Source organism: Melanotaenia boesemani, chromosome 23 (assembly GCF_017639745.1).
Source record: "Melanotaenia boesemani isolate fMelBoe1 chromosome 23, fMelBoe1.pri, whole genome shotgun sequence".
Taxonomy (NCBI): Eukaryota; Metazoa; Chordata; class Actinopteri; order Atheriniformes; family Melanotaeniidae; genus Melanotaenia; species Melanotaenia boesemani.
The window spans coordinates 20,377,945-20,389,546 of NC_055704.1; the positions used below are offsets into that span (position 1 = coordinate 20,377,945).

The 11,602-nt window shown below is 37.1% G+C and overlaps 1 protein-coding gene and 1 long non-coding RNA gene across 5 annotated transcripts in view; one reads left to right on the top strand and one right to left on the bottom strand.

Annotated features, from left to right (window-relative positions):
- Positions 1–1,676, top strand: part of phtf2 (putative homeodomain transcription factor 2) — a 39,682-nt gene extending 38,006 nt beyond the window's left edge. For all 4 annotated transcript variants that reach the window (XM_041977678.1, XM_041977681.1, XM_041977680.1 and 1 more), the window contains 4 exons: positions 211–366; positions 446–541; positions 631–756; positions 946–1,676. In XM_041977678.1, coding sequence (XP_041833612.1) covers positions 211–366; positions 446–541; positions 631–756; positions 946–966 — 399 coding nt within the window. In that variant the 3' untranslated portion in view covers positions 967–1,676. The remainder of the gene's footprint in view (positions 1–210; positions 367–445; positions 542–630; positions 757–945) is intronic.
- Positions 276–11,313, bottom strand: LOC121634771. Its single transcript, XR_006009290.1, has 3 exons — positions 11,099–11,313; positions 1,627–1,717; positions 276–358 (listed from the first exon to the last, which is right to left on the bottom strand). It is a non-coding gene; the product is annotated as an uncharacterized LOC121634771 (long non-coding RNA).
- Positions 11,314–11,602: the final 289 nt, after the last annotated feature.

The window sequence follows — 11,602 nt, forward strand, 5'->3', positions numbered from 1 at the left end:
TATATATATATATATATATATATATATATATATATATATATATATATATATATATATATATATATATATATATATATATATATATATATATATATATATATATATATATATATATATGTGTGTGTGTGTGTGTGTGTGTGTGTGTGTGTGTGTGTGTGTGTGTGTGTGTGTGTATATGTATAAACTGATTTGTTACCTTTTTTCCTTCAGCTGCTCCATGTCCATGAAACGTTCCTCGAGTGTCACTATAACTGGGAGCTGGTGATCTGGTGCTCCAGCCTCTCTCTGTTCCTGCTCAGGTTTGTCACTCTGGGCTCGGAGACCAGCAAGAAATACAGCAACACCTCCATACTGCTCACTGAACAGGTACACACAGAACACGCATGCATTACCACAAAGCACATTTTTAAACAGTCACACTGATTGATCCACTGTGTGTTCACAGATCAACCTGTATCTGAAGATGGAGAAGAAGCCAAATAAGAAGGAGGAGCTGACACTGGTCAACAATGTTTTAAAACTGGCTACCAAACTACTCAAGGTACCTAATATTTGCCTCACCACTGCTCTTGCTCACATATTTATTGTACACACTAAAATGTTTTAATACCTTTTGTGCTCTCTCTCTAGGAGCTGGACACTCCCTTCAGGTTGTATGGTTTGACCATGAACCCTTTGCTCTACAATATCACCCAAGTGGTCATCCTGTCTGCTGTGTCAGGAGTCATATCTGACCTATTAGGATTTAATTTGAAGGTAAATAAAGGAAGAGGGTCCAGTGTATTTTGGTCTAGAGCTTTTTTTTTTTTAATATATAATCAGTTTGATCAAAATTTTTCTTTTCAATTAAAATCAAACTGAATGAAGTAGTTTCACCTCCAGTATCACTAATTTTATTTGTGGCACTTTGTTGCATTTTGTAATCAATTTTGTTGTTATTCACAGCTGTGGAAGATCAAATCATGACAGTAACCCGAGACATGGCGTCAAGACTTCACTCGATATATCAGAGTCCTCTGACCTTCAACGTTCCCACTTTGTGCAATTCACAATCTATTTATTTACCTCTTCAGTGTTTTTACTTTGGGTTCATTTGATCTCTAGTTTATTTCACTTGTGTTTCATGACACAAGACGAGCTATATTTTATCTGTATACAAAAAGTGTTAGTATTGTAAATTATTACTGTGATGGTTTAGGTTCTCGGCTGCATTTGAGATTTTTTTTTTTGTATTTTTAAGGTCAACTGCAAATTAATGGCAAAGTATGGCGTGCTGATGGGGCCGCAATTGTTTCATTTTTGCTTAAACAACAAGGTATATATGTTGTTTTTGTTTTTTTTCTTCACAACCTTAAACTGTTCTAAAGATACACAAGTTCTGCTGTCAAATTTTTCCACATATAAGAAATGTGTTGGAAGTAGTGTAGTTGAAATTACACTTTTACTGCAGTTCATTAAGAAAAAATATTAACTGCATTGAACGATTTAAACTACAGAGTGCATTATAAAGACGCATTATATGCAGAAAACAGTAATCTTACTTGGTAGATAAGATTTGAAAGACTATAACAAATCTCTTTACACCAGCTCTTACTTGTGAAGACTTAAAAACATTAATGTTCATACCTGAAAATGGATGTTTACAGTCTTATTAACGCAGGTGAAGTTGAAATCTTCCGACATAGGAAGATTTTTCTCCTAACAGTCGACATCAGCACTGCAATGACACAATCGTCCAGGAAAGAGAGATGACAGTGAGATTAAAACAACATGGACTCTGGTGTGTAAACATTTCAAGTAAACAGTGAATTTCATGTAGAAATAGTCTTATAAAAACTGCTCAACATCTCTTTCCTTCTGCAGTCTACATAAGATAAAACATTTCTGTAGTTTTAATTTAAAAGAGCCACATCTGTGGCTTCCGCAGTATGTCCAGCAATACATGTGTAGATGGTAACTTTTCCTCAAAGCTAATGTGGCTCAGGAGGAATATTTCATAACATGTCTGTGCTGGCAAAATATACTCCAACAACATCACAGAAGAGCTTTTTTCCTATTTTTGTTCAGTACAGTTTTCATCTTTTAGGGTTTAGTTTTTGTTAAATCTAGTTAAACCGTCATTACAGTTTAATGCCCTTTCAAACATTTTACCTTGATTTTGAACGTTAGGGGAAAGGTATGATTTGGCCATAAAAGCCAAATGATTTATGCTAAGTTTTATGTGTCGATTTGCGTCAGAAGCGGAAAAGTAAAATTTGACGTTTTTAAACACTGCTTAGCTCTTTACAGATTAAAACTGGTTTCAAATGTAACTTTTGGTTTTTAAGGTTATAATGGGGTCGATATTAAGACTGTTCTATCAACTTAGCCAGGTAAATTTTATATAAAACGTCTTTCCCAGAGCTACTTACTGTAATACAGTATAGTTGTCTCAGCTAGCCTCGTCTGTTACGTTGCTATACATTTAAGTTTAAACAAGTCTGTACGTGAACGAAAATATGCACTTTAAAGACAGATATATGGAAGAAAGTTACATCTTATTTCAGTGTCTCATCTTTGTTGTATCTAACTTGCATGACAGTTTGTGTGTTTGGCATTGAAATGAATGCTAGTTTAGAATATGGTTGCATTGACTATTCACATCAGTTTCTGTCCTACATGGTACGTGAAGTTACACCCACAAAAATCCATGATTAAAACGTTGACAAATCATTGCCTCAGCTGACGAGTTGGCATTCTGCAAACAAGATTCATTCATAAAAATGCTCGCATAATCATCTTCAGTGTTCAAGGAGGAAGACCAAAGTGCTTAAATAACTGTTTCTCTGCTGGGTAAAGAATGTATTTGTATCATCATGCTTTAAAAATGGATTTGTTTCCCTTTGGAAATACTTTTAAATTGTATTTTTGTGTTTTTCTTTTTCGCATTGTCCTTTTTGTCTGTCATTTGTAAAAGCTGTTGGTTCCTCACGCTTATTATAGAGGAGAGGCACATTTTATGGTGTTTTTAAGGAACAAAATGTGTGAATAGTATGAAAGTGGATCTAGATTAAGGACTCTGTTGTGATGCCGTTTTCAAAGAGTCTGAATATTTAGATTTGTTTTTGTGAACTGTCTACATTTTTATAATTAAAAAAAAAAACTGATGCTAAATAGTTGATTGATCTCTGTTCTTTATCTGACTTAACCAGCAAGTCATTTACTAAATTATTTTTTTTAACCTTTTTTTTGTTTGAAAAAGCTAGTTATAGTTCCTCCATAATCCTCATCCCTCCCCTGCATTAAAAAAAAAAAGGAAACAAAGCATAAATTTAAGTAAGTAAGGCTATGTCCACACAGCACCAAAGCCGGTTCAGGTGTAAAAAACAGTGGCGAAAACTAGGAGAAAGGCTTCAACATCCCCACGAAACCACTGTAGTACATACTACAAGGCTGTGGGGGACGCTACAATGATTAAAGAGTAACACTCCAGAGCGCATGCACAGATAATGACATCGGCTGTTGATGGTATAGCAGTGCAGCACTGTGTTGTAAAAGCTGTGAATTTTGGTGCTAAAGCTGTACACAAGCCAGGACTGTCTGGTGCAGCACCACAACACAGTTGATCACGGACACCATTATTGTTATTGTGTTTGGTGCGTGTTCATCACACTGACGTCATATCCTCTAGTGGTGCGGTAGCACTGTCCTCACAGTACCACAGATGGTGGAGGTTTCAAACCTATCCACTAGGGCTGGGCGATTAATCGATAAAATCGATAAATCGAATTTTCCATTTCTGGAGATTAATTTTTTTGAAAATCGGGATTTTTTTCCATAGTTAGTTAGCAGCAGACTTCGCCCTCCCTCCACACCAGAACGGTGTTTGGGATTTAGCTGTACGTATAACTGCAGTGAGAAATGCTGCTCTCTACGAGATGCAGAAATCAACTTAACCCACAAATACTAGTTAAGAGACAACCTTCATCAGGGGAATTATTTCTGCAGTGGATCCTGTATGATAAGGATCCAGATGGAAAGAGATCACGGATGCATTGTGTCGCATATTTCTATGTAAGATATGAAGTCATTTATATGGTGGAAGAGCTATGACATTATATGCTTTATTTTTGCTGGCATTCATCTATATAAACAAATGAACGTTTTTAATAAGTTTATTTATGTTTTGTAAAAGAAAAGGAAAAAAAAATCAATTAAAATCGGAAATCGGATTTGGTTATAAAAAAATCGGAGATTTTATTTTTAGGCCATATCGCCCAGCCCTACTATCCACCTTGGTACCTGCTTTCAGACAGGATCCATTTCATGCAGGCTAATCTCGGGTGATGAAAGGGTGGATTGCTAAAATACTTTTGCGGTTTTACTGCAATTCGGCATCGTGGGGACGGCCCCCTAAGAAATCTACAATTCCACTATAGAACTTTGTGCCAGCCCACCATTGCTGACAAATGACACAAAAGCTCCTTTAAGTTTTAATTCTGACGTATGCACCTTACAGTGAATAACATAATTCATGCTCTTTGTGGTGCATTTTTCTGTCACTCAGCTCTAAGGATCAGAAAAATGCACCACTGACCAAACAATGCCAACACATGAAATTGCAAAGCCCTCATATTGCTGCACTCCTTAGAAAAAAAGAGAATTTCTTACAGCTTTTACAAGTAAACTAAGCTGACAATCATCAGGAGTTCGTAAAAAAATAACCAAGACAGAAACAACATGTATCACAACAACAACAAAGGTACCAAAGTCACACATAAACAAAAACTAAAGTAGCTCTTGGTGTATAAACCCACTGGACAACTCAGTGACCGTGTCAGCATGCAGAGTATGAGGAATAAGGAGTGAGCAGAGATGAGTGTGTTCATGCAAATGTGATCACGACTCTACGGAGGCTAGAGGCAGACTAGGGCAGCCAAGAGACGCGGGCACTCAGCAGCAATCCCGTAGTCCAAAGCCAAGCATTTTGTTTTGGAAATTTCCACAGGCAAAAATTGAGGCAACTGAGGTCCTAGTTTTACTGATCCAATCCAAAAGGCCGAGAGTGAGCAGCTGCAGTCTGAAGTGGAAGCACCAGAGAGATATGGAAAACTCTCTTTGCCAGAGGCAAAAAAGCCAAGGAAGTCATTGGGCAGTGTTTTCAAAGCAACTGAGTCGACCCCTTCATCTGTACCCACTCTGTCACTTCAGCAAACACTAGAAGCAGAGCTGAACTACTTGGTGAGTGTGTCTCAATCAGTGCACTTCTATACTTCCAACACTAAGTTTAGGTGCATAGTGCGCTGACACCATAGACTGTAAATGAAAGATGGACTTAGCCTCCGTGACGTCACCCGTAGGTTTCTGAAGAGCAAAAGTGATGCTCGTTGGGCATTCCAACCGTCACCATCTTGGTACCTTCACGCGTGTCGTTAGTCCCAGAAAATCCAAAAATGGGCAAAGAGGTGGAGCTGAGAGGGGGCCTGTGAAGTTGGGGGTAGATGATTGACAGCCATCAAACTCTGGCTGTAGCAAAGAGCTAACCGAGCTAACCCCGAGCAACGGTAGCTAATCAGCTAACGGAGGTAGGCGGGCTAAAGCTAAGGCACGCTGTTAGCCGGCTAAAAATGGGGTTTATGCAGCACTCTCCCTTCTTTCCACGAATATTGGATACCTGTCAGTCAAAAGGACACGCCCCTAATTATGCCAAACTTCAAGATTAAATTACATCCAAACGGATGAATTAGAAAAAAATTCACCCCCCCTCACAGTTGACATGAACATAAACTTGACCTATTAATCTTAAAATGAATTTTTGTATCAGGCTTTAAACATGTTTATTTCTGCTGTGAAGATGGTCTTTTTAACATGGCAGTCTATGGGGATTTGCTCTGTTTTGGAACCAGCAGCTAGCGAATGAGGGGCGAACTGCAATTTTTTGCACTTCCGCATAGGCTTCACATTTCACCGTCGGAGGTTGCCGCTTGGCTGACACTGAAATTTCAGCAAAAACTCTGCACTGAAAGTACCCGGATGCTAAACTCGGCCAAAAATCTAGAGTGAAACAAAAATACACTACGCGAGCTAAATGGACACCATTTTGCTGATGTAGCGGAAGGGGAGGGACTTTCAACCAGTTTTCCAGAGCTGAATAATGGCAACCAGCGAGTCAGCAGTACCGGTAAAGGCAGAGGCTATTTTGTACAGATGTAAGTATAAAGTTATTTTATCATAATTCTAATGTATACGGCAGCATGCTACTTATCTCTACTAACCCTGACGACAGTTAAGGATCTGATTGTTTGTTGGAGGCTGCAATTATACCGACTCAGTTGAGTTAGCACACATAAATGTTAGCAGTTTTTTTCGTCGGTTTCGAGGATGTAGATAGGCTATAAGTGTTAGAAATGATTAATGTTATAGGTTCTGTATGTTAATTCATCATTGTTGGTGTCTGTCGTGTAAACGAAATGGTCCTTGATCTGAAAACTGATATGGAAAAAACGGCAGTTAGAGAACCAGCCCGTTTCGATGGTACCACTGAGTAAGCAGTAGCTGCAAACAAGATTTTACATCACTTTAGATAAAAAAAAGTCTGTAAAGTATCCATAAAGTACGTATAAACATAAATAATGTTTGCTTTCATATGAACTGCCAATGTGTGTTCACCATAGGTCACTGTGGCATCAAACTACAGAGCCAGCAGTGGCACTGAGGCATTTATTTGGCAGTACCGCCTGGGGCTAGGACGCTGCTGTGGAGAAGAGGAGGCAGCAAGAGAAATATTTTAATATTATGTTTCAACAAAAAGTTTTCTGCATCTGTGTTTCACTACTGCACTTCATATTTTAAGCCATAATTTCTAAGTATAATTGGTTTCCTGTTGCTAGACGTGAACTGTATCAGTGTAAACAAATTAAAGTACATTAATTCAGTTAAGACTTAAAAGCTGTTGTACAAGTGTTTTAAATAGCACTTTATCCTAATAGGTATGGGAGAGACATGCAAAGACACATGAACGTTTGTGCTGATGGTGCTTTCTATCAACTGATGCACGCTAATACAGTGTAGGCCACAACACTTTGTTGCACAAATGAGTCCTTATAAAGGCATTTAATAGCATAACATGACATGCAAAAACGTATGTGAACGTTAGTTTGGATTTTGGAAGAACTTAGTCGGATGGATTGTCCCTGAAAAGGTATTAACGGTGCAGCGCTGCCATTAGGCAGCATGTAGGAGGGTCAAATACCTTAAATTAAATAAACATACACTACTGTTCAAAAGTTTGGGGTCACCTCCCTATTGAATCCCATGGCAAAGTGACCCCAAACTTTTGAACGGTAGTGTACGTTCTAACTCATGTTCAGCCAATCGGAAGAGGATCCTTTATCGGTGCTGGAAGCGACATAGTTTACACGTGGGGTTAAGTAAGGAGTAAAATCAAGAGTTGGAAATTCATTCTGTAAATTAAGGCGGGCAGAAGAATCGTGTCAAATGCTGGTACGTCACTCCCGGTAAGTGCAAAACATCTGTTTGGGTCAGCACTTCCCCACAATAGTGTGCACTACAGAAGAAAGTGCTTAGTACGCACTATGCATTACATTCCAGTGCACTCATGTAAGTACGCTGATTGAGACATACTCGGTGTCTCCAGTCATGGTTAGCTGGGAAAATCTAACTACTGGCCCCAGTAATACAAAACAAGTAGACATAGAACTTGTCAAATCAAATCAAATCAGAATTGATTTGACATTCACTTTGTAGTCGAAGCAGAACGGCAACTTTGTCACCATCATCCCCCATAGTGCATGGTATGACTTGACCATGTAGTTCCTGGCAATAAACAGCTTCAGGGACTGATACTCCTCTCCAGCCACTGTTCCCAACTCCTCAGTAAGAAAAGTAGCTATTGGCTGTCCTAAAAGTCGCTATAAGTCGCTAATTAGCATAATCAGCCTAGTACATATATTTGTAATGGATACTGTCATAAAGAGGGATGTCGTGGGAATGGCAAAAATTGATAAAAAAAAACAAACAAAAAAAAAAAAAACAACCTAAAAATGTTTAGAAAAGTAAAAACTAAATAAAATAAATAGAATAAAATAATAATTCTGTCCATTTTTCTTTAGTTTTTAGTTCAGTTTTTTAAAGTGTCTTTTGTTTTTAACTAGCAACATGTCACACCACTTTTAACACTTGTCCACACTCTTCATTAATGGACATTACTCTGACGGCAAGCCAGCGCAGGATCATCCAGCAGCAGCTTTGTACGTTTCATTTTCAGCCTGGTCATGAAGCGGAGGTGAACGTCGTCTGCTCTGAATACAGCTGTGAGAGGACCAAGCCTCGTATGAGTGCTTTTGGACGGGGAGGGGTCTCCAAAAGTCTCCAATAATACCAGAAAAAGTCTTTAGATTTGTCATTGGTTGATTTTTTTAAAGTCGCTAGAGGGGTCTGAAAACTCGCTAAATATAGCGATAAAGCCACTAAGTTTGCAACACTGAAAATTCCCCCAAGACCCGCCTCTTTTCACACATAAGCCAATCACAGTGGTCTTTCCTCCCGCTCACACGCACATTGGCTTCGTCTTCTTCGTTGGTGTTTGTCTCCTTTTCTCGTACTGAAGTTAGTTTGAGTCGGCAAACCAGCAGCTAATTTGCGCATTACTGTGAGCTACTGGGCTGAAGAGGATAGCAGAAGTTTGTTTGTGACTAAATAAATTCAGTTATAACTTCATTATAATAATTATAATTATTATTCAGTTATAACTACTACAAGAAAAAGACCGGCAAGTGTACTGGTCGCCACGGTGTGAGTAGATGAAAAATTCACTCGCACTGTCTCACATTTTAGTCGCAAAATGTGACCATTTGGTCGCAGTCTGGAGCCCTGAGTATCTCTGTATGCCAGCCACTAGCTCCCCATACGAGTGGTTTATCAGTTCAGCAGGAAACATTGTTACATGCCTCAGGTCCTGCTTGAACGTGAAATTGTAAACATTCTGGTGTTTCTCAGTAAAAGCCTAGAGTTAATAATAGACTAGGGTAACAGGGCAAGATAGCTGGGAGGAAGATGACATCCCACAGCTGTCACGAGTCAGGTTTACATCTACAACAAAGTTTGCATTTAGGATGCACAGCCTGCAGATCCATTAGAGCTGCTGCCCTGTTCAAGCACTTCTCTTGAAATTAATCAGCAGTAGTGTATCAAAGACTTTTCATATTGCATTTAATTAATTTTTTTAAAGAGATGATAAAATATTTCCTTATGAAAAGTTGAAAACAACTAAGTTCATTTAGTTGACAAGAGATGCAAATAATTTTTCACTGTTTTGTAAAACTTGCCTGTTAATTTTAAACTAAAATGTGAGATTTTTTTAGTATTTGTTTACAAGACATAAATTTTTCTCTATTTTGACATGGCAATGTTTGTTTAGTTTATAAAAGATGCAAAGTATACTCCCCGTTTGTTTTCTTCTTTATAAGGAATTAACAGTTTTATATGAAAAATTACCTTTTTCATAAGGTTTAAGTTATTCTCTACATTAACACTGCAATGCTAAAATTATTTAGTTTGCTTGCAAGAAAGACAAGTTTTTATTTTTTTCATTTTGAGGAAAATGTTCTTTTTTTTCACAAAACATTTTCATTCTAGCAGATGTGTTTTCATTTCCAATGTTTCAATAAATAATCATTTATTGTTCACCTGTGTATATTTATTTCACTTGTTTCAAAATTGTACAAATATTTGCAGAATAAACTGAGTTGAGAGTGAGATCATCACGCATTAACCGAAATCACAGTGACATAATCGCCCAGCCCTTCGTTTGAGGTGTTTATTTTTCTCTGGAAACATAACTTCTTCCTTCACAATATAGAAGACATTATTATATTTAATTTTATTTAAATATTTCCATTCAGATTTACTAGAAATATTTAAACTGCTGTCAAAGCAGCTTATATTTACAAATAAGTGTTGTTTTAACACTTATTTTGCATTGAGTTTTTTGAGAGGTACTTTCAATAAAAAATTCTTTCTAAATACGAGTTTTGAATCATCACTGAACTTTGCTGGGTGGATATGGAAAAGTGAATTACCTTTTTAAATGCATTAAATGAAAATGTATTTATAACCAATGCTATTTGTCATTTTAGAAATAGCATGTGAAAATACATTTAAAATACATTAATATTCATTATTAATTTGTTATTAAAATGTATAATTACAAAACACTTTGCATTATTATTTCTTTTTGTATGTATTTCTTGAATTTGAAATTATACTGAGCAATTTATATTTTCATTTTAGAATTAATTACTCATTAAAATGCTGTATTGCTATTTTTTTTTTTAAATAGCTTTAAACAAAAATGACACAACCATTACCCATTCAGTTAACACAAGTTGGTTTTAGCAAATTAATCCTGACTAAGACCATTGATAAACAATGCAAAAAAAATATAATAACAACAACAATGACACTAAAAAGACTAGTGGAGGGGCTTGAACACAACACAGCAATTCATTTTACTTTATTATTATTATTATTATTATTAGAATAATCTGTATTGCTATTTAAAAGTCCCCCCTGGACTGTCCTCTACAGCTCTCCAACAGGTTAGTCTTTCAGCCTGTTACCATGGTGATTTACCCGGCTAAGAAGCGGACCAGCGTCGTTGGACGAAAACTCCGGGTTAACCTGACGTCAAGTTACCTAATGAGAAAACCCAGCGTCGTAGGACAGGCCTGACATGATGTACATGCACTTGACAGTTCAGATAATTCACCTCTGAACAGAGTCGTACACAAACACAATGTACTGAACTTACAACTTTCATACGGGGTTGTGTCGCCAGAGTAGCTTTAATAACTCCACGCCTATTTACAAACTCAAGCAACTACAATGCATTTAACCCGGCAGAAACCAAATAAATAGCTAAAATGCTAGCTCTCACAGGTGTCCCAATCAATCAATCCTAACAAGGTTTAAACACGAAAAATAAAATTTCATCATAAAAACGACCGCATGAGGTTACAAATATGGCCAAAGCAAAAGCTTTAAACAGCGATATATGCACTAACTTTCACCAACAATTGCCAAAGTGTAATTGACTTACCTGAGATGCTAGTCGAGTCGTCGCCATGTTGCTCCAAGGTGACATCGATTCCTTCTTTGTTGCGCCTTTCATTATTGTATCCAATTGTCAAAATTCCATATAAAAATAAATAAAACATCACACATATTACCTTGACATTTCATAAAACCAATGAAGGGAAGCAAATCCACTCAAATGCAGCTTGACTGGGTGCAGCCGCCGCCATTTTTCCCTAACGGCTGGGCTAACATGCTAATTAGCCTGTTAACCTCCGACCTCTCAGAACCTAACACTAAGGTCTTCCAGACAATGTCCTGTTTTATTATAAATAGTATAAAAACGTAGATGTATAAAAATAAAACTAACTAAAAATGTTTTGGTTTTTAAAGAACCTAACACCACCACTGCAAAAATAACCATTTGTACATTTAGCCTTGTTTTCTGGTAAAAATGTACATTTTCCGTTTCTTTTTTTTCTTTTTCAACAGCTTTAAACTAATTTTTAATATAGTTAAAGCAAATGCC